At 56.9% G+C, this 22,552-nt stretch overlaps 1 protein-coding gene across 1 annotated transcript; it reads left to right on the plus strand.

Moving 5' to 3' along the window:
* The first annotated feature begins 98 nt into the window (after positions 1–98).
* Positions 99–10,757, plus strand: IHH (Indian hedgehog signaling molecule). Its single transcript, XM_027637502.1, has 3 exons — positions 99–401; positions 5,633–5,894; positions 8,971–10,757. Exons 1-3 carry the CDS (start codon positions 99–101, stop codon positions 9,630–9,632), a joined length of 1,227 nt encoding a protein of 408 aa, XP_027493303.1. The 3' UTR covers positions 9,633–10,757.
* Positions 10,758–22,552: the final 11,795 nt, after the last annotated feature.

Raw genomic sequence — 22,552 nt, forward strand, 5'->3', positions numbered from 1 at the left:
GGGGAGCCCCGGGGCGGGCGGCGGGAGCGACGGCCGAGCCTAGCGGGGAACCCGGAGCCGCCGGTGCCCCGGGCCGCCCCGGGGCCGCCGGGCGCGCCATGAAGCCGGCCCGGCTGCTGCTGCTGCTGAGCGGGTGCGCGCCGGCTCTGGCGCCGGCCGTGCGCGGCTGCGGGCCGGGCAGGGTGGTGGGCAGCCGCCGCCGCCCGCCCCGCAAGCTCATCCCGCTCGCCTACAAGCAGTTCAGCCCCAACGTCCCTGAGAAGACGCTGGGGGCCAGCGGCCGCTACGAGGGCAAAATCGCGCGTAACTCGGAGCGCTTCAAGGAGCTCACGCCCAACTACAACCCCGACATCATCTTCAAGGACGAGGAGAATACCGGCGCCGACCGGCTTATGACCCAGGTACGGCCCCACCGCCTCCCGCTTCTACCCCCGCGCCGGGCATCTGCGGGCACCGGGGCTGCTCTGGAGCGCCCTATTCCCTACTATCCGGGGGCAGTGCGACCAGCAGCACCCGGCGCTGCGGCTTCCCCGTCCTGCCCTGGGTATCCCGATGCCCGGCCCGAGCTGCCGGCGGTGCAGCGAGTGCATCTTCCTTCGCCGGGCGCTGCAAAGCTCTGTCCCTTCGGTTGCGCTCTGCGCGTCGGACAGCACGCTGTCCTCTGGTACAGCAGCACCCTGCTCCCGGAGCCGGCAGCACCCTGTCCTCCCAGATGGCAGCAGCTTTCCCCACTGCCCCTCGAAGCCTGTGGCACCCGTGTCTGGCTGCATCCCGAGGTGTGCCCTTGTGCCTCCCGAGCTGGCAGCACCCTGCAATGGTACCTCTTAACCCATGTCCCACTGGCCCCCAGCTAGCAGCACCCTGCCCTCCAAACTGGCATCAGCCTGTCCTGGTGCCCCTGAACTATGCCACACTGCCCCAGATCCAGCAGCATCCTCCCACATCCCCCCGATCCAGCAGAACTGTGCCGCACTGTTCCCTGGTTGGGCAGTGCCCTGACCCGCTGCACCCATCCTGCCCTTGCCCCTCTGCTCTGCCTACCCACTGGCAGAGCAGGCAGCCTGCCTGTTGGATCCGAGGGACAGAGCAGAGCCTGGTGTGTTGGCAGGGAGGAGAGTAGGCTCCAGGAGTGCTCTTGCTGACCTTGTCCCCAATCTGACACCGATGCAGTGCCCCCTCTTTCTGCATGGCTCGGGTGGGATGGTGAAGGGTGCTTGATGGGGACTATTTGCTGCACTCAGGGATGGGGACAACCTGTTACTACAGTCAGCTTACAAGTGCCCTGGGCCAGCGGGAAGGAGGTGGGGGGGGATGACACAGAGGACGGCAGAGAAGGGAGGGTGATGCTGGACGAAGGTTACTCCATGTTTTAATATTGCCAAGAGAATGCCTGAGGTTTTCAGGAATGCAGATAAGGAGCCGCACGGCCTTGCTAAGAAACCTGGCCACCAGCTTCAGCACTGGGTTACAGCCCAAGTGAGCTCCTGGTGAAAGTGGGGGGGAGCTGGTGCTGCCCCTCTGACCACTGCACTCTCCAGTCAGGGGCTGGTGGGTGAGTGTGGGTGGCTGTGATGGCAGGCACTGAGAAAGGCTCTGACTGGGGTTTCTGACTGAGGTGTTGATAACATTGGGAGGAGAAGCTGCTTGCGTGCTGGCTTGACATCTCTGCAACTCTATGTGTCCTGGAAGCAGGTCCCTTAGGGCAGGGACCATGGTCCAGGGTGGTTCTCAGGCTGGGGACTGTAGCAGAGGATCCCCTGCAAGGCATCACCAAGACTGGGGAGTTGCACAAGCTGTGGTTGCTGGTGACTGGAGCCCTAGGTTTAGGCTGGAATCTGCCTCCTCTGGGGAACAGCTTTAAGGATACTTGAGGAAGCAGTGAGCTCCTCTGGTCCATGCATCGGGGAAGTAGGTGACATCATATTGCTTGAGTTAGAGGCAGGAGAGTGTTTCTGGCTCTGTTGTCCTGAGAGTGCTCCCACCACCTGCTCTAACCCAGCCAATGCCTCTCGGTGACCCTGGGAGGGGGAGAGTTCCATGTGCCACCCACCAGCCTAACATTTCCCACTCTACTGCTACATTGCTGGTAGAGTACCTGGAAGCTCCCTGGTCTTTTTGGAGTGCCCAAATGAGGGTTCTTATTTCAGCAGGGTCCCTGGCCACCACACATCCATGCCCAGATGGGTACCACTGTGCCTTGGGCAGCTCTGCAGGGAATTGTCCCCCTTGCTATGGAGGCAGCATGATTTCTAGTAGCTTGCTGCCATTCCCACAGCCCTTTGGGCTTGTCCTATGGCCCCTGACTGTGGGATACACCCCCAGACATGGGAACTCTGGCTCTGGCACCATGTCCTGTGTTGCTATGGTTGGAAAAGGCCATTGACCCAACTCCTTATCCCTTCCCCCAGTGCACTGGCTTTTACTGCTGTTGACTCACTTCAAACCTGTTTTCTTTCCCCAAGTCCAAGGGTCTGGGTGTCCCAGGCAGCCGGAAGATGCCGCCTGCTTAGAGGAGTGGGTAGTGCTGCTCTCTGCTCGCCTTTCCTTTATCGTTTCATCTTCCTCAAGAATTCCAGTGTGTTTGCTCTCGCTGGTCCCACTCGGAGGTGCTGAGATAAGGCTGGAGGCAGAGCATGCCTCACCTCTCCCCAGCAGCCTGGCCCAGGAATGTCTTGGGTCCCCTGCCCCCATGGAGTCCCAGCCCTAAGCCTCTCCCTACCCCAACCATCACTCCTTGCAGCCACTGTTTGCCCAACTGACACGGAGACCATGGTACCAGACCTTGCAGTGGTGAAGACTTTCTCATGGAGACCTTGGAATAGGACTTTTGGCTTCCTTTGGGAGAAACCTCACTTGAGGAGGATATGCTAGTAGGACCCCTCTTCTCCTGGCCAGGCTCTGGATATGGGGAAAGCTGTGACCAAGCACACTCCATTCACAACACCTCTGCTGAGACTGTGGTCACACCTGAGTGTCCTGCATACCTCCCCTGAGATGATCCTGAGGTCCCTTCTGGCTGCGCCCCATCTTGGAGCTCTGCTGTTCCTTCCAGACCTGCTGCCTTCTCTAAAGAGGTTTGGCTTGCCCCACAGGACATAGTTCTGTCCCCAGTCTGAACTCGAAAGGGAGATGCAAAGGTTGGGCCATGAGTAGAACTTCTCTGCTCAGCCCAGCCCAACATCCCCAGGGTCTTCACCATGATATGTATGGGACAGCAGAACCACCAGCTCAGCGTGGTCATATGGGGCTCCATTCTACATGTGACCTGTCGATGCCCCGTCATCTGCACTACTGCAGGGACAAGCTGTGTCCTCCCTGCAGCCACCATCAAACACAGCCCCTGTGGATGGCCCATGCTTATGGGTTTCTTGGTCCCTGCCTACCTGTCTATGCCGACAGCAGAGCTTCTGGGTAGGCAGTGCCCATCCCTACCTGCTTCTTGCTGCCCATGCCTGCTCCCTGACCATTGCTGCCTGCTCCTTGCCCACCTCTGTACATTCCCATCCTTTGTTGTCTTCTCTCTGCCTTCTGTGCCTGCTCCCTGCCCATCCCCACCTGCTCACCCTTGCCTATCATTGCTTGCTCCCTACTTATTTTTGCTCATCCCTACCTGGTCCCTCCTTATAGTTGCTTCTTCCCCACCCATCGATGACCCTTCCTTGTCCACTGCTGCCCTGCCAACCCGTGCCTGTTCCCCACCCGTTACTACCTGCTCCGTCCCCGACTTGCCTGTGCCTGCCTGGTCCTTGTCCATTGGTTCTTGTTCCCTACCCGTCCCTGCCGGTCCCTGCCCGCGCTCTGACACCTGCTGGCCACCAATGGCACCGGCAGAACCTGGGACAGGGTGCTCCGGGGCTCTGCCTGACGCTGTCCCTGCTTAGGGGAAAAGGCTTGGAGGGTCTCCGTGTTTCTTTGAGGGCAGAGTGCCCCTCGAGGACAGAAGGGCTGGCAGTGAGGGCAGGAGGGGTGCCCAGAGCGGGGTGCTGGCGCGGGAGTGGCAAGGGGATGCCCGAGTGATGGCTGGAGGATGCAGAGGGGCATTGCATTGCCTCCAATGCTGAACCCCCTTACTGCGGGGTCTCGATGGGGGTGGGGGCTTTGGGAGCAGCTTGTGCCATGTGCCAAGTGGCACCACGGTGGTGCTGGATGGGGACAAAAGTCACTCCCTCCCTCTTCCTCCTCCCCTCACCTAGCAAACTGTTTGTCCAGCTCCTTCCTGGCTTATCTCCCCACACCCAGGGAGCCGTGGGATGACGGCAGATCTCATGTGGGGCAAAGGCCTGCCTGGCACTGCCCTTCCCAGGGCCCAGACCCTGCCAAGTGCAAACAGGTTTCCCCAAGAGCAGCAGCACCCACCTTCCTGGGATGAGAGCAGATGCTTGGGGATAGGCACTCCCTACATTTTTGGGAGTGCAGCTCCCTGCAGAAGCAGTGCTGGGCCATTTTTGAGCCCAGGGATGTAGCCTGCATCAAGTTTTAAAGCTCTGGCTCACACTTACTGTGGCTGTCTCAATGACCCATGACATAGTGGTGGGGAGTCCCAGTACTGAGCTGGGCATCATGCAAAAATGTTCCCGGTGTGGCTGTTTTTTAAGCTGCTGTCCAGTCATTTCATTTAATGCTTCCCGGAACTGGCCTTGTGCATGATAACGAATGCTTTGTCCTTTGCCTTGATTTTATGGGACTCTTCAGGACCTCACAACATCTCCTTTCCAGGCTGCACAGCCCTAGTCTGTTCAGCTGGGTTTCTGTAGAAGCTCCCATATTGCTCTTCCTACACTTTTTCTGTGTCTCCTCCATCCCTTTAGCAGCAGGACAAGGGACCAGAAGTGGGGGCTGTACTTATGCAAGTCAAGCAGAGAGTTTTGGACCCTCCCTGACCTTCAGGTGCAGCTGGGGGATGTGGAGCAGTGCAGAATGAGGCTGGGAGGACTACAGGACAGGCATTTGGGACTGACATCCCTCTGCTTGCTGGGGAGCATCACTACAGGGGGATGAGGCAGGGCATTTACTTTGCTTGTGTGGCCTCTCTGAGCACCAGGTCTGGTGCTTTTAAGATCTGCTACTGTTCCTCAGCCCAGGCTTTTCACTCCTCTTGTGGTGGGCAGAGGTGAAGGGGGCTTCACTCCACATCCTTTCTACTCCAGCACAACAGAGCTCTTGAGCAGTTATGGCACTACCCATGTGAGCAGAGGACGAAGCTGTGAGGCTGCCCAGTGCTGTGTCCTTGTTACTCAGTACTTGAGGAGTCGTACAAAGCAGAGCTGTTCTGAGGACTGGGCAAGTTGTTTTATTTGTGCCTGGGGATAGTGCTAGGGACCCTGGGTCATCTTCCTAGCCAGGAGGCAACAGGACTGAAGCTCCTGCGTCCTCCTCCTTTCCCAGATGGGAACCCCTGGTGTGGTGCACACCTTTCTGCCAAACGATGGTATCAGGCACTGCAGGGAGTCTGAAGGGCATGGGATAGACAAGGCACCTCATGTTCTCAGATCTTACTCTGCTGGACCAGCCCCAAATGGGCCTGAGGGCCCAAAGAGGCTTAATGGAAGCATAGTGGGATACAACCTGCCAACCAGGCAGCTAACCCCTCTCTCTAAAAAGCTTTTACTGACTCTGTCCCTCTGCCCTGCAGCGCTGCAAGGACCGCTTGAACTCCCTGGCCATCTCGGTCATGAATCAGTGGCCAGGGGTGAAGCTGAGGGTGACGGAGGGCTGGGATGAGGATGGGCACCACTCGGAGGAGTCGCTGCATTATGAAGGCCGAGCTGTGGACATCACAACCTCAGACAGGGACCGCAACAAGTACGGCATGCTGGCTCGCCTGGCTGTGGAGGCTGGTTTTGACTGGGTCTACTACGAGTCCAAAGCACACATCCACTGCTCTGTCAAGTCAGGTAAGACAGGGGTAGGGGGCAGTGAGCAGGGCCAGGGGCCAGACCCCCTCTTACAGCATGCCTGGGGATCTTGGCTGGCTGGGTGAGGTGCTCCTGCAGGGGGTGCTGGCTCTTGCAACCTGATTTCCCTATCTAGGGCAGACAGTCAGGTGGGGAGTGAGTCACACACCTGTGGCCAGCAGTGCCATAGGGCAAATTCCCCATCTGGCTCCCATAGACCTACATCCTGACCCACTCTCTCTACTCCCCTCCTTTTCTCGGCCCACATCCCCTTCTCCTCAGCTTGTCTGCCCAGTCTGCCCATCACATCTGTCTCCATGCCTCTGCCCTTGCAGTCCCTTAGTGCCCATGCTAAGCCTTATTCAGCCCTGCCCTCCTCCACTGCTGCCTGCTCTCGAGCTTCTGCTGTCACAGCAGCATCTGTCCAGCCTTGCCTAGCCAGGGATGGGGTCAGAGACACCCAGACAGGAATAGGCCAGAGTGCCCTGGGATCAGCTTTTCACTGTGCAGCACCATCTGCAGAGGGGAGCAGAGCTGGGCGGTGCTGTGAGGGGCGCTATCGTCGCTGGTGGCTTTTGCTTCCCTCCGTGCGGTGCATGGGGGGCAAGGAAGGAGCTGCTCTCAGCTGCCTGTGGCCAGCAGGCGATTGCGTAGCGTGCAAGGTCCCCCCAGCCCGGGCAGAAGCAGCCCTGCCCGGGATGCTGCGCTCGCCGGAGCGGCCTCGCTGGCTGCGGGCTGCAGAGGGCAGCAGCGCCCCGCGCACGGCACCGGCCACCGCCGAGAGGGGGCCGTCCTACTGCCCGTGTCGCGACAAATTGCGGAGGGCTCTGCCTGTGCGTGGGCTTACGTGGGCACAGAGGCAGCCTCGGCGGCTGCATGCACAGCCCCCCGTGCCGCAGAGCCGTGCCTGCACGCGGAGCCCTTGCACACGCAGGCACAGAGGGCTGTGCCAGCACACGCACGCCCACACCCGTGCCCCCGTTCCCGTGTGCCACACGCGGTACCGCGGCGGTGCCGGGGCTGGTGCGCCGATGCTGCTCCGCGCCTCTTGTCCCCGGGCTCGGCTCCCACCGCGCTCTGCCTGTCCTACTGCCCTAGCCCGCAGCCAGCGGCTCGACACCCCCAGACGCCAGCCTGGCCCCCCGCGCTGATCCGCTCCCCCGTGCTGATGCCAGGACGGGCACAACACCAGCCGGCGATGGAAGTGGGGCGACCGCGCCATGGAGAGGGAGTGATGCGCCCCCGAAGAAGAGGGACAAAACGTGGGCGAAGGACCAGGGCTCCCGTGCCCTGTGGCACCCGGTGGGGCTGACCAGAGGAGTGGGGCCACGCTCTGAAGCAAAGACAATGACCCCGGAGCCTTGGGGCTGCCCAGAGGAGTGTGGCTGTGCCCCTGGAGAAGGACAAAAGCTCTTGAATCCTGGGATGTCCCCCCAGAGCAACCAAAGAGGGATGCCATAACCCGAGCAGCAGACTGGGGCCCTGAGGCCCTGAAGGGCTTCTAGAGGCTGGTCATATTCCCCTCGCTCTGCAGCAGCTCCTCAGGGCTCTGGGTCCCCCATATTTATCCCCAAGGCCTGGGGAACCCAAGGGTGCATTGTGGAGGCTGTGGGGTACACATCCTGATCCCCCCAGAACTGTATACAGAGGGCAGCCGGGCTGTCCCTGCCTCTTAGTAAATGGCTTTTATTTTTATATGGATGACCACACGACCTGTTGTATTGTATTGTGTCTCCTTGGGTCCTCCTCTGCACCCGCATACCCCTCCATGCCCAGCCCCTATGCCCTCCACTTCTGCCAGATGCCCCTCTCACCCTTCTGCAACCCCTCCCCACAGCTCTGCTGCCTGCCACGGGATGCAGGGTGCAGGATTTGGGACCTGGCCTTCCAGGGCAAGGACAGGGCAGACACTGCACCTCATCTGAGCAATAAAAGGATTCTGTCCCAGAGATGGATGCCTCTCTTCATGGGCCTGGGGGCTGGGATGTGGCTCTGCCCAAAGCTGGGGAGTGATGAGGGCAGTGCCATTGGGGTTGGAACATCAGGGATTAGATGAGGGTATTGGGAGAGAGTCCTGAGAAGGGCTTAGAACTCAAGGATGGAACTGTGCAGGGCTAGAGCAGGACCTTAAGGTGAGATGCCACTGACAGATGGTGGGAGGGCATAATATAGACACTAAGATGGGGGTTGCTGGGACTTGAGGGAACAGGGCAGCTGGGGTAGATAATTACCATTTCTTGGGAAGCCAGGGTTACCCTGCTAAGTGCCAGGATGGGCCCCTTGTGACACTTGGTGACTTGCTGCATCTTTTCATCTGGGGAAGGTGATCTGTGCCACCATCCCAGAAGACAAGCCCCAGAGAGTTTGGGTCCTTTACCCTGTGGCAGGGAAGCCCTGCCCAGGAGGCTGGTGACTTTTGCCTGATAATGGCCACAGGTTGTGACAACTCCTTGCAATCTAGAGAAGGGGGGTTGGCTGGCATAAGTGGTGCAGGGTTGAGCAGGTGGTAGAAGGAGCAGGGCTGCAGCATGGAGTGGAGTGGTGCTGCAGTGCTGGGGAAGGACACTGCATCCTGCACTGTTCCTTGTAGCAGCCTCCCAGGTGGTACTCAGGACCAGCACTGCAAGGAACAGAGATGCTGTGTGTATGCAGGCTGAGACCAGGCACTTTGCTCCTCAGCCTGCCACTGCTCAGGGCTCTGCCACTGCTTTTTCAAGCTTCAGGTGCCCCCTGGCACTGACTGTCTTGCACATTTGGAGCTGTGGTTGTGTCCGGTTCCCCCTGCTAGGTTGGTTTTGGGACCTGGCTCTTTAGAGCAGACCCAATGCCCTGGTACCATGCTGGAGCCCCCAAGTGTCACCTCAAGTGACATGGTGGCTGAGGACTAGGTGCCTAGGGGGGCTGGATTGGTGGCTGGGGGTGTGTAGGGGACACACTTACATTTGTGATGCCAGGACAGGGTTATCCCTGGATGGGCAAAGCTAGGCAGCCTGGGAAGGTGTCCATGCTTTGCGGAAGGGTGATACCGAGGGTCTGGCTAATGGGTAACCCTCCTGTCCTCTCTCTCCCTGCGCAGAGCACTCGGCCGCTGCGAAGACAGGGGGCTGCTTTCCTGGGAGGGCGCTGGCAACGCTGGAGGACGGTGCCCAAACGCCACTGTGGGCACTGCGGCCGGGCCAGCGAGTGCTGGCAATGGACGGGGCGGGCAGGCCCACCTACAGTGACTTCTTGGCTTTCCTGGACAAGGAGCCCCGTGCCCTCACCACCTTCCATGTCATCGAGACGCAGGAGCCGCCCCGGCGCCTGGTCCTGACGCCCACCCACCTGCTCTTTGTGGCGGAGAATGCTTCAGCACCCACCGCCCACTTCCGCCCCATCTTTGCCAGCCTTGTGCGCCCTGGACATTTCGTGCTGGTGGCAGAAGGGGGAGGCAGCTTGCAGCCTGCCAAAGTGGTGGGGGTGCGGGACCGGAGGGACGTGGGAGCCTATGCCCCGCTGACGCGCCATGGGACACTGGTGGTGGATGGTGTGGTGGCCTCCTGCTTCGCCCTGGTGCAGGAGCAACAGCTGGCACAGCTGGCCTTCTGGCCGCTCCGGCTCTACCACAGCCTGGTGGGGTGGCCAGGGGCACAGGGGGATGGTGTGCACTGGTACTCAGGGCTGCTCTACCACCTGGGCAGGCTGCTCCTGCCCCCCGACAGCTTCCACCCACTGGGGGTACCCTGGGCGGAGAGCTGAGGGTGCACCACAGCTGCGGCCAGCGCTGCTGGTGGAGGTGGTGGCTGCAGGGTGACTCACTGGGGGCCGGCATCCCCTCCCAAACCTGGATGCCCATGGGGAGCTGCCTCCAGCCCTGCCTGCTTGGGGTACAGCCACCTCCTGGTCAGGGGGCACTGAGGGTCCCCGGCTTGCCTACTCCATGCCCAATCCCCCCTCCCCTCCTGTTCCTGGGGGCAGGGGGGAGGTATGAAGGGCTTCCCCTGGGACAGGGGGATGCCCCAGCTGGATCCACATGCTGCTATGTGTGTGTGTGTGTGTGTGTGTATGAGATGTGTGTGTGCATGGGCTGAATTAGCTAATGATGGAGGTCTGATCAAGGAGTGGGGGCTGAAAGAGGAGAGAGCCATGGCTGCTCCTCCGAGACTCCCAGACTGTCTGCACCCAGTGGGGAGGCTTTGGGAGAGGGGCCTTGGGCCCCTTTGCTAGGCAACCTGGGTGGGAGGGCAGGCAATGCTGTTTCCACCTCTGGGACATGGTAGATAGGAAGATGGTTGTCCAGGTACTGGGACAGCTCTGGCGTGAGAGCTCTGTCTTGGTGACACAAGTGCCACTGGAGTGATAAACTGGGGAGTGGGTTGTCAAACTCTGCCCAAAGCAAGCACTGTAGCCAGCCAGCTGGTTGTGCCCATGGGGCTCCTGTGACAGCATGGAGGGCTCTGGCTGCAAAGAGGGGACTGCGGAGGCAAGCACATGGGCAGGAGGGTGCAAGTGTCAGCCAGATATGGGCACACACTAGTAGGAGTAGGGGTGGGAAGAGCAAGGGCTGCAGCCCCAGTCTGCTGGAGCCTGGGGAAAGAAAGCGGCAGGGAAGAAAGCAGACCCTCCCTTGCCTTCCCAGCATCCTGCCCTGAGCTGGCTTAGCCCAAAAGCCTGTCCCACTGCAAAGCTAAAAAAACTCCTCAAGCTTCAGACCCTGCCTGGCCTGACCTCCACAACCCACCAGTACCCCAAAGCCTCAGGGTAACTCATTGCTGCTCACCCACTCCTGGGACCTGCAGGGAGTTAGAGCTGTGGCCACAGTTCCCCCCCTCCAAATCCTAGCTAGAGCCTCAGTCTCCCCTAGCTCCACATTAGCAAAGGTGAGAGGGCTGAGGGGGACTCTGACCCACATTCCCCCTGCAGCATCACGCGTCTTTATTTATTTATCTGCTCTTTGTATGTACCATAGAGGCAGCGTGGGCGCATGCAGGCTGAGATGGGAGTGGTGGGGGGAAAGCTGTTTGGTTGGGGGGATAATTTTTTTTTTTTTAAACAAAAAGCAGAAATTATTTAAAGATTATTTTAAAGCACAGCTTTTTTGGTGATTGTTGTCCAAGACGAAGTGAGGGAGTGCGAGCATGGCCGACAGCAGGTGTATTTTTGTCTCTTCACTGGATGTACCTTTCCTTGTTAGGGACACGGCCCAATAAATCCATCATCTCCCAGGCAGGAGCTCTGAGCTCTGGTGTGGAGAGGGCAGGGATGCTTAATGCGCCCACCATAGCTGGAGGCTGTGGGTTTGACCCAGGGTACATGGGACCAAACTGTTATTGAGGCCACCCAGAAACTAGGGCAAGAGGGGCAGGATGTAATAGGTATGGCCAATGCAGGACTACCAGGACACCTCTCCATCCCAGTTTGGACCCATCACCCCAGCACCCATCTGTGCTGGGACACCTTTCCCTGCCATTCCTATCACCACTACACCCACCAACCCAGTCCTACCAGAGAAGATGGACCCCATACCCTGTAGACAGGGTTTCCGATGTCACCAGTGCTAGTCACTGCTGACTAGCCTCACCCTTACCCTCTGCCAGCCCTCTCGCCCCTCTACCACATCCCCATGCCAGCAGAAAGGAAGATCACCAGCCAGCACCCCACAGTGTATCCCCATACCTGTTCCACCCACACACCCTTCTGTGCATCCCCTGCTCCATTTCCAAGCTGCCCTGCCTTGGTATCTCGGGTGGGTCTGGGAGCGAGGTCCCCTCAGGGCTTTCCCTGGACCCCACAGCATGGTAAGTGCTAAGCAATTCCACAGCAGGCTGTCAGTGAGGGCCCTCATCACCATGGCTAATTTAAGGGCACTGCGAGGCGGCTTAGCTAATTTAATTAGGTTCTTATTACAGAGAAGGACAAATTGGTCCCCGTGGGGGCCATGGGGTCAGGCTTTTGAGAGGCACTTTATGGAGTGAAATTTCAATCAAGTTGTTGTTGCAGACAGGGGGAGCTGGAGGCAGAGGATTCATAGGGAGAGGATATGCTCTTTGGGGGGCCTGGTGGTGGTGTGGGGCAATCATCTCCATGCTCCAGTGAGCATGTCAGAAGAACTCTGCCGCATTAGGAGGATGCTGCAGGGTATATGGGGGCACCTTTGGAGTGGAGGCAGGAAAAGTGGGGCAGGAAAAGCTCCTGGCTCTCAGCTGGTCCCTTGGCAGCAAGAGGAAGAGTAGGACACCCTTAAATAAGATTCCGCAGTCTTTCTGAGGCTCCATTAACTCCCCCATAGCCCCATAACCCCCCATGGTGAGGATGTTGAGGGCAAAATGATGTCCAGCTGATAGACGAGACATATGGGGGTCTCTTCCTTGCCTGGATGTCCTCCCCTCTCTTGTCAGTCAGCCCCAGGAGAGCCAGGACAGCCTGGGGGCTGCCTCACTGCCTGTGGGCACCTGAAGCAGCCCCATCTCCCAGCATGCCAGTTTTGGGCCTGTCCCAGCACCACCAACCAGCTGGGCAGTGATGGATGGCGATGCTGGTGGGTGGCCGGCAGAAGGGCCGGGCTGGAGAGTCCAACAATGGATGTCTCTCCATCAATTTGTCCTCATTACCATGTGAATGGTGGGCGGGATGGAGAGGAAGGGCATGTGGCCAGGAGAAACCCCCCACATGCTCCCATCTGGGGTAGCATGTCCCCCCTTCCCATCCCTCCAACCCTGTCTGAGCATGTTAAACCATCTTCAACACCCCTCGGGCCTCTAATTCAGGAGAAGAGAGGTACCACCCTCTATTCAGAGCCTTGAAAAGGCTACAGGGTCCGGCGCTGTTAACAAGGGGGGACATGGTCCCCGTCCCCGCCTCTCCCGTCTGTCCCTCGCCCCACGGCCTTCTGCTGTGGCAGCACAAGCCAAACCCACTCCCAGCTCCAGGTTGGAATGCTAAGCGCTGGGATCCCGGCAAAGGAGCAGCCGGGAGACATTGGGGCTTGAAGAGCAGGAGCAGAGTGCCCTAAGTGCATCCCCTGTTTGTGGCAGTTTTAGGCAGCACCGGCAGGGAGAGAGCAGAGTGGGATCCTGTGGGTCTTCAAGGCCAAACCTGCCCCTCCGGGCATGGCAGTGGTATGTCTCCAACGTCCCTGAGCTCTGGGTCCAACCAGGTCCCCATGGCCTGGGCAGCGATGATGATGGGAGGTGGGAGGTCACCCTGAAATATTTGTACCTGCGGGCATCAGTACAGCAGGTTGCAGGGATCCTTCTTCCGGCGAGGCCACACCAACCCATAGCTGCTCCCCTAAAAGCCCAGAAGAAGCTGCTCAGCCCTGCACACTGCCCGCCAGCAGGTGTCCGCAGAGGGAGCTGGTACCAGCTTCCCACTCTCACTTGCATTAGCGTAATTAAACTTAATGGCTTTTTGGAGTGCTGCTTCTCCAGGAGCAGAGGCAGGACCCTGTTCTCTGCAGCTTTGTTGTGGGTGGTGTCCCAATGCCCTGTCCTCGAGCCCACGGAAGCGCCAGGAAGGTGTGTAGTGTGTGCTCTGGAACCCATCCTGCACAGCAAACTCCTCCCCCAGCTTCTGCCCCTCTGTCAACTGTGGCACCCATGCGGGGACAATCCTAGGGACATTCCCACATTGCAAGTCTGCAGAGCCCCTCTGCCTCTGTGTGGCAGCTCCTCACGGGCAGGGATGAAGGTGTTTTAGCCTCTGGGAGCCAACCACAGCCAGCTGTGCCTGTATGGACACCTTGGACAAACAGACACACGCATCCATCCCCTACACATACCTTTATCCCATGAACAGACACCTGCCCATGACCTCACCAGTTGAGCCTGAACACCTACCAGCTCTCAGAATTACTCCCTTTCCACTCTATATCCTTTATATCCCAGGAGCACTCAGGTGTCCCTGTGTCCCTGATCTCTGTTCCCTCCAGGGACAGTCAGGGGGACATGTACATGGCCCATTGTGACAGCACAGACGCTGTGAAGATGGAAGGACATGGGCACCCCATGGCAGTGCCCATCTCTCCAGCCATACCCACCCCACATCTCCGGGGTGCAGAGAGCACCCTGGACCCACGGAATTGGCTGACATCTCCCCTCATCCAGGGTGAGCCCTGTTGACCCTCCTGCTGGAGGGGCACCCTTAGCTCCCTCTCCCACAATGTAGGGTACAGAGCTAACACACCAAAACCCACCTTTCCCTTCCCATATACCCTCCCCAGTCATCAGGACCCACTCAGCACCCACTGTGGGTCCCCACTACAGGGTAGGCAGAGCTGGCTATGGGCATTAGTCCCCCAACTTCCAAACAAGTGAGGGGCAGGCAGAGGCAGCTGGGGACCATGCAGGGGGCCTGGCACCAGGCATCAGTCGTTACCTCATACACTATCCCAGCATGAGATGGGGGGCTCCCAGCACCACAAGAGCAGCCAGCAGGATACACTCTCAGGAGAAACCCCACAGCCATCCGGCACTGACTGACACTGGCTGTGTGGTGCCCCAGGGGGAGTCAGGATGGGGGGTGTATGAGTATGCATCCACACGCAGGGAATGAGTAAGAATCTAATCAGAGTCCTTTTCCTTAATAAATCATTCGTCTTAATCCAACGCCCTCCCTCCTGCTCTAATAACTCCCAGCACTGGGCCCCACAGCCACAACAATGCAGCTAATGGAACGATTTATTTTCATAATGGTCCTAGTGGGGAGAAGGGGTGGCCAGGGTGGGGGCAGCATGCTCTGGGGCAGGAGTTTCTAATTAGTGAATGAAACTTGATGTAAGGCTGGAGGAAGATGGATGCGCTTCCTGACAAGAGGCCTTTCAGCTCATCAAAGCGCCCGATCAGGGAGGTAAATTAAATTATTTCTAATTCTTCACTAACCTCCAGGGAGTCACTCTTCCACCAGCAAAGGTGGGTCCATTCCTGAAATGAAGAGGCACTTGAAGGACTGAGGTTAGGTAGAAGGGACTGGTGGAAGGGATGGCAAAGACAAGATGGGATGGAGTGGGACAGTGGAGCAGGACATGCCATTGACTTTGCTGGAAGACCAAGGAGAGAACAAGTGGTGATGGAGGGGAGAGTTGCAAATGGCCAATAAACAAACAACTCCAGGGACTAATGACTAATTTGTTGCAAGTTATCCATCCATGCCTGTCACATAACTAGATCCAGAGCAGGGCTGAAACTCAGCCAGTGCTGGGATGAAGCAGAGCAGCCCAGCAACAAGGAAATGGCATTCCAGCCCTCAGGGAATTTGATGAGGGACAGCACTTGGTTTTGAAGGAGTAACTAATTCTGAAGTAGGCAAAGGGTCCAGCACAGTAGAATGCTTCAGCAAAGGCCCTTGTTCTCATGACTTTGTATGATTTAAGGTCAACACCAGTGATGTTAATGCTTGTGGCATAAAGCTGTTCTTGAGATGCCCAGCGATTTTTTTAAGCACCTAGTTCCTGGAATCCTGTGATGGAGACTTGTTTTACAGAGAACAAATGCACTCTCTCCTAGCTCTCCCTCTTTCAGAGGAACTTTCAAGTGTCAACCTGCCACTAGCCTAGATGTCCCCAGTACGAGAAGTGCAAAGAGGAAGGTTCAGTGCTGCGGCTGAAATCAGCCCCTGACTCTACCTGGAGCAGGGAGCTACCCTGGAAGCACCCAGGGTTGCCCCGCAGCTCGACTCCCTGCAGTGCCGAGGAAGCACATTCACGGACAGCAGGCAGGTTCCTGAGGGTCTTTCCATATGAAATCATGGACTGCATTTCCTGCAAGATCTGCCCTCCTAACCATCCTCAGCACTGCCAAGCAGTTGCGTTTGGAGCACAGCCTGGGAAGGGAAATAGGGGGATTAGGGGGGCTGTGTCTTACTGCAAGGGGTTGGGGAGGCACGACGGGACCAGGGCCCTGCAGCAGTGTGTGGTTTGCTGCAGGCTGGGGAGTACGGTCCCCTCCCCACGGCTGAGCTAGGTAGAGCTGGGGCGGGCACAGAGCTGGCTGTGCTGACCCAACACTCCAGGAATTTAATTTGTTTAATATATTCCCTGGGAAAGAAGAAAATAAATAAGTGGCACCTTGCGTGCCCCCATGTCTCACTCTTGCAACGGAGGTGTCAGCTTAACGAGCCGAAGCCCTCAGCCTGATTAACCAGCCGCTGCTCCCGCTAATAGGGAGCCGCCGAGCAGCGTGATTGATGTACACAGAGCATTAGCCCCCCCAGCCTGGTGCTGGACTGCCGGGCGGGGGCACTGTATCCACCCCAGACCCCTTGCTCCTACCCTCCATGCGCAGGCCCAGGTCAAGGGCATGTCAAAGGCTTTCTCTTCCTCTGGGGCAGATCATCATGCCCCACTGCTCTAGAGCATAGACGGTGCCTGGGGAGATGGAGCTGGGGCTGCTTTTTCCTCTGGAGACAGGGACATGCTGGTGACTTCCCACGAGCTGCAAGTCTGTGTGGCACCTTCTCAAACTAGGGGCTGAGGACCATAGTTGTGCAGGGGTTCTGTGCTGAGCTCTAGGTCTCAGCCACATTGCCACACTATCCCCCATGGGCTGGGGCAGGGACACCTGGGGACACTGAGGCACAGGGATGTGCTAGTTGTGGTGGTGACAATCCAGGGGGAGCCCACGAGCTCCTTCAAGGCTTCAATCCAGCAAGCCCTACCACACTACCAGGAAAAGATACTTCACCTTGTCCCATCCGCTCCTCACTCAGGCTCATTCTTCTGCAGTCCTGCTTGCCTGTCCCTTCATCTGCCCCCTCCCCTTACTGAAGTGTCCCTGGGTCTCACTGCAGAGACGTCACTGGCTCCCACCATTCCTGTCCCATGGCATCACTACCCCCTGCCCCCACCCTGGGAAAGGGTTAATCAGCAGCCAGGGAGACAGGGTAATAAATAGCCGTTATCTTGGTAATGAGCGGACATTAATTAGAGCCCAAGGTCTTGGGAGGAGCAGCTGATTTATCCTGTCACCCTGGGAGCAGGTTAGGAGCTGACTCCATGGAAAGGCCATTACCAGGGAAGAGGTGAGGCTGTGTTGCTGGGGCGGAGTGTGTGTGTCCCACCCTTTCACCCCCAGAGCCCAGATCTGACTCTATTCCCTCACAGGGAGAAACTCTGGCCTTGGGACAAGACCCAGTAAAACCAAAACAGAAGGTCCTGGAGTTGATAGGAAAAAGCAGGGCTGGGAAATCCCCCTGTGTGCCCAACGATAGCGATGCCAGGGGGAAGGTGAGCCTGGCTGTGCCAGAGATGTGTGGCACAGGACACAATGTGCTGGAGTGGTGTGCTGGGCAAGGGCTGGGGGAGTGGGGGCATGAGGAAGCAGCAGGAGGGATGGTGTGCATTCAATCACTTCCCTGCTTTCCTGGATGACTCCTGTGCTGAGCTATAGGAGATGCTGGTTGTTTAGCCTCTCTCCACAAAAGCCAAGGCCTGGGGTAAGGACAGGACAGATACTGATGATGAGCCAAGGTGCTCCCTCATTTGGGGGCAGTAGGATGAAGGAGATCTCTGTGTGGGTCCTGTGGGCTCATGGCGTTTCAGGATCAGGTATTTCAGAGTGGTCAGGGACTAACAGGACTGGAAATGAAGCAGTCATACCCTGAGTTCTTCTGAGAAATAGATCTGAGTGACTGGGTGTCTCTGTTCCTCCAGTGCATATGTTTACAAGGCAACAAGCCCTCTGTCTCCACACTCGAGCACCTCTGCAGTGCATCACTGAATCCAGGAAGACAACAGCTAACAGAAGGGAGCCTTAGGGCATCCCTTGCCTGTCCACTGCAGCCCTACCACGGCTGATCCTACACGATGCTGGTACCCTAGCCCTCAACAGTGTGCTGGGATCTGGTGTGATATGCCAGAGCTGCCCTAGCTGTTTCTGCCAGGGGAGGCACCCTCCCTTCCCTGCCAGCCTTCCTGTGCTGGTTTACTATCCCCCTGCTCCAGGGTGGGAGCTGTTAACACATTTTTTCTGCTCAGCCTTGCCATGTCCCATCAGAGATGAGGCTGCTTATTTGAGAAATTGCTTGGCTAAATAAACAGCTGCCCAGAAATCCCTGCAGGAGGCTGTCTGAGAGGGACTGAGCCATGTTTGCTTTGCCTGTTAACCCCTTCACTGGGGGGCAAGTGCCTGGGGCTCCACACAGAGGGAAGGGTGAGAGTTGGGTAAGGTAAGAAGGGGGCATGGGATTTCTGCCTTCCAGGACAGATCCCTGCCTGTTGGACCAAGCAACTGATGTGCCAGGATGAAGAAGGTCTCAGGAGCCTGTGGCTGGCTCAGAAGTCTCCACAGTGGGCAGGAGCAGGCTGACCCATGTGAGAGGGGATGCAGGCAGGGACACAGCATGGCAGTGACTGAGCACAGCACCCTGGAAGCAGGCAGGGAAGTTGCTTCACTGACTTTGCTGTCACCATCAGAGCAGGGGGAGTCCCCTAAAGACAGATGAGGAGCCCCTATGAGCATTTTTGCAGACAGCTGCTCTGTGTGGATGCCTCTGCCAATGTTTCTGTAGAGGGCACAGCCACCAAGCAACCTGGGACCTCAGGGCTGGTTGTGCCAGGTCTGACACAGGCTGGGCTCAGCTCCCATCGCTACAGGGCTGATTAAGACCTATTATCTGGTTGGTTAACAACCGCAGGCCATGCACAGGTGACTTCAACTGTTCATTTAGCCACAAATCATCACTGGGCTGGCAGTTTATTTACCTTCCCCACCAGCCTCCTGTGGCTTCCCAGACTCCAGAGATAGTGGATGGCCTGGTTGTGAGGGGCAGGGGAAGGGCAACATCCTCCCGTGGGCAATAGTCAGGGCTCCCCCCAAAATACCTGGGCGAATTAAAGACTCCCAGGAAGCTCTGGGCTGCAAAACCTGGGGCAGCCCAAACTGGAGTAGACCAGCGGCTGTAACACCCAGCACTTCTTACCAGGGGCTCAGCCTGCTCTGGGATAAGAGAGGGATGCTTCTACAGCCCCTCTCATGGGCAAAGAGCTGGGAAAACACTTGTGAGCAGGCTTATATCCTGTGTCTCCAGGATGTTGCACTGTAGGTTTCTTACAGAGAAGTAATTTCTAAACATGGAAAGCTCTGGGAACTGTGACCTGGTGAGTAGTTAATGCTTAGAAAATGGGTGCAGCCATCCTGGGCACAGGGAGATCTTCCAAGGCTTAAAAGCTTAAATGGCCTGAGTAGAAATTAGGGTGCCTGTCACCTCTCTATGACAGGCTATGCACTGGTTCCTGCACAGTCTCTATGTCAAAGGTAACTTCTATTGACTCAGGGCAGGGGGTGACCCAAAGCTGCCAGAAGGACCTGATGCTAAATTGTGCATCTAGGAACGGCCAAAATGAGAGGTTAGGTGAAAATCAAGACACCCCAGGATGGGTCACGTCATATCTGATATCTGGAAGGAAGACTCGATTCTGGGAAAATGGAAGTCTGGTCCCAGTCGGAAATTTTTTTATTAGGGTATGGATTTTCCTCGGCACCCTTGGCTTTGATCTTGGGGCAGTTTGATTTGCTGAGGGACATTACGTTGCTTCCCAAGGTGATACCGAGGAAGTAGTGAGGCTGTAAAACTGAACTGTGTTCCCAAATACTACTTGTGACCCCCATGACTTGTTTTTGAGGGCTCAGATACTGCTGGCGACAGATTGGGGAAGTATGTGAAGTGCTGTAAGTAGTGTTGTGGGGCTCTAAAGCTGCTGAAAACTTATGTGCGCCAGAGCTGGGTGTCTTTGGTGGCCATGTGAGTGTTTGCTCTTCTAATTTTATTCCTGCTGTTTGACCTCACATGGATGGGAGTCTCAATGGAAACAATCCATATGAGGCTATGGACACAGCAAAGAGCTCCAGTTGTCTATACAGGCACCTTCCCATCAGCAACAAAAGGCTTTGCAGGGTTTACGTGCACCTGCATGGATGCTGCTGTGACTACTGCTTTCAGGTGACTGAAGGAAGACTGAGCTCTGAATGCCCACAAAATCCAGAAAATCCCCCCAAAATACCTGGGCGAATTAAAGACTCCCAGGAAGCTCTGGGCTGTGTGAACACTCATAGTGCTGCCCATTGTCCAGCAAGGGATGCTGTGATCAGTCCCCCAGAGAGGTGAGAGAGCTGGGGAACCTTGCTGCTCTCTGGGCAGCAAGGACCTGTTGCTGGTTTATGCTTGTTGGACTGAATAGTCTAAGTGGTTAAAAGCAGAGGCATCTTTAGAGCACACTGAACATGAGGTGCATCAGGCAGGGGACAAATGGAGATGTTGACAGGATGGGCTTGAGCCAGTAAAGGATGAGGAGATGAGAAAAGCACCCTGACTGGTTCAGAGCTTTGAGCCGGTCTATCTAGCTGCATATGGGGCTCAGAAGATCTGTCCTGGATGTGCCCAAGTTCTCCCACAGCAGCAAGGTAGTGTGTGCTGGCCAGTTTCACAGACCCTGGGAGGGCTCTGCTACCATGGGGTGAGCAGAGGAGGCCATGGGGTAACAGCACATGGTGAGCTGTGGTGGAACTGGGAGAAATATGGTGCTGACTGGGAACATCCTGTGTGAAACTCCACCTCATCCTGAATGGGGTTGTTTCTTAGAACAGCTTCTCTCCATAGTGCTCTGAACCCTCAGGTTGGGGGAATGATCTGTATCTCTGGCTGGTATCTTGGGGTCTGCCACTCGTGGCTGATGTTCAAGGTTGCCTTAGACCTTCCTAAGAAGGAAGGATGCTGGGCAGAGGTAAGGGGCCAGGCCATAGTCATGTTCACTTACTACAGTCCTCAGATCTAGTTAGCAAACAGGTGAGCTGTCACCAGAGGATCTGATGGATGGCAAAGAGAGTTCCCTCCTTCCTGAGGCGGGAAATGAAGCTAATCAGACCTTGGACACCTTAATCCAGCTCTGATCTGATTAATGACCCTGAAGACTGTGAACTCATCAGCACCCTGGCATCTATCACTACCTTGCATCCTGCCCCTTCTGCTGTCCACCACCCAGCCCGGCTCTCCTGTTCACAACCCTGGACTCTGCCCTGCATGGCATGGGCTGTGTGCCACCTGCTCCAGTCCTGGACAATCCTCTTGCAGGGTTCCAGTGTCTAGTCCAAATGTCTTCACTTGGAGAAGGGAATTCCTTCCATCATTTTCCTACATTTCTTATTGGGATTTTTTCTTTATTTCCACCTAGGTTTTATGGCTGTGTCAGCAAAGATTTCTTGCTTGTGCAATTCAAAGGCTGCAGCTTTGTTGGTTGTACTTGCATAACCCCAGGATGGGCTGCTGATCCTTGAGGGAGTTGCTTGTCTTTGGAAAGCCTCCTTGGGTAGTGCACGGGACTTCCATGAGGACAGTAAGGCTGTGACCCAGACCCTTCATTCAAGCTACAGTGGATACAGTCACAAACAGTCTCAGGGCTTGGCAGGGGTTACCTGGGCTCTCCTGGACTTGCTACCTGCCTGTTACCCCATGGTTGTCACTGAGATGGTGATTTCTCTGTTGTGCCCCAGTCTTTGCCCTGGATCTTAAGGTATGTTCCCTGTGCAAAGCTAACAAGCCACTGCAATCCCAGAGTCAGTCCTGAGGGTTCAGATAAGAAAATGATGGCTTCCCCCTTGTCACTGTCACCAGTGCAGGCTACTGCCCTGCAGTGGAAGAGTTGTTCTACTTCCACTGTGATCTCTATTTCCTGGATACTTCTGGCAGTTTTCCCCTGTGCTTGGGAGTCAGTCTGCTCCATTCCTCCCCAGATCTTGTCCTGTCCATACCTGATGCTTGGCAGTGCTGGCTACTCGCAATGGGGGAGAGACAGAAAGGGCTTGGTCTCCTTTTGCTTGGCAGGGACGTTGGTTTCTGTCCTGGACAAGCGGAGGGGGATGAACTGGAGGGGAAGAAGGAGGGAGGTCCCTACAACCTCCCTGATGGCGGAGAGGGTAGAGGAGCAGGGGCAGCTGAGTTGAGGTGAAAAGGAACACTGTTCCACCTTCAGTACCTTCTGTCCAAATCGGGGGTGTCCAAATCCCCTTCTGAGAAAATCCAGCTCTAGACTGTCCATGTGGCTGATTTCTGCCCTCCTCTCTCCCAGAAAGGCATCTGGAAAAGGGCTGTTGTGTGTCTGTCTGCACATAAGGATTTTGGACCGCCCAGTGAAGTTGTTTGAGGCTAGACTCAGGCAATGGAAGGAGGAAGTTGTTACACACGTGGGAGCTTTGAAGCTCCCTGCAACAGGGTGAGGTGTGTACAGGGAGATCAGCAGGTTGTATGGGCGTAGGGAAGAGAAGTCCCTGGGATTACTGAGCAGAGAAAAGAAGGAGGCTGAGGAAGGCCCCGTATGCCCCTGCCTTCCTCCTCTCTGGGCATCTGCTTGCAGCCTCTGAGGGATATGGCGGAACGGCCCCATGTCTTCCTCAGGGAATAGAGCAGAGCTGGAAATGCTGAAGGGAGAAGAAATACAGGGGTAGGAACCCCTGGCTCAGAGCGATGCAGTGGGAAATGGCACAGCTGGGCATTGGTGATGATCCCTGGTGCACAGGGTATGGAGGAGCCTGCTAGTGAGCAACTGCCTGTCCTGCCCTTCCAGCCAGGCATTCTGCCCTCCAAGTGCCTGGAGCCCAGCAGGGCTTTACCTACACGTGCTGAATTCTGTCTAGTCTCCCCAGGTCTCCTCCAGCCACTGCAACCACAGACCTGCCTCTCTGCCATAGGGC

Source organism: Corapipo altera, unplaced genomic scaffold (genome assembly GCF_003945725.1).
Source record: "Corapipo altera isolate COAL_440 unplaced genomic scaffold, ASM394572v1 45, whole genome shotgun sequence".
NCBI classification, from domain to species: Eukaryota; Metazoa; Chordata; class Aves; order Passeriformes; family Pipridae; genus Corapipo; species Corapipo altera.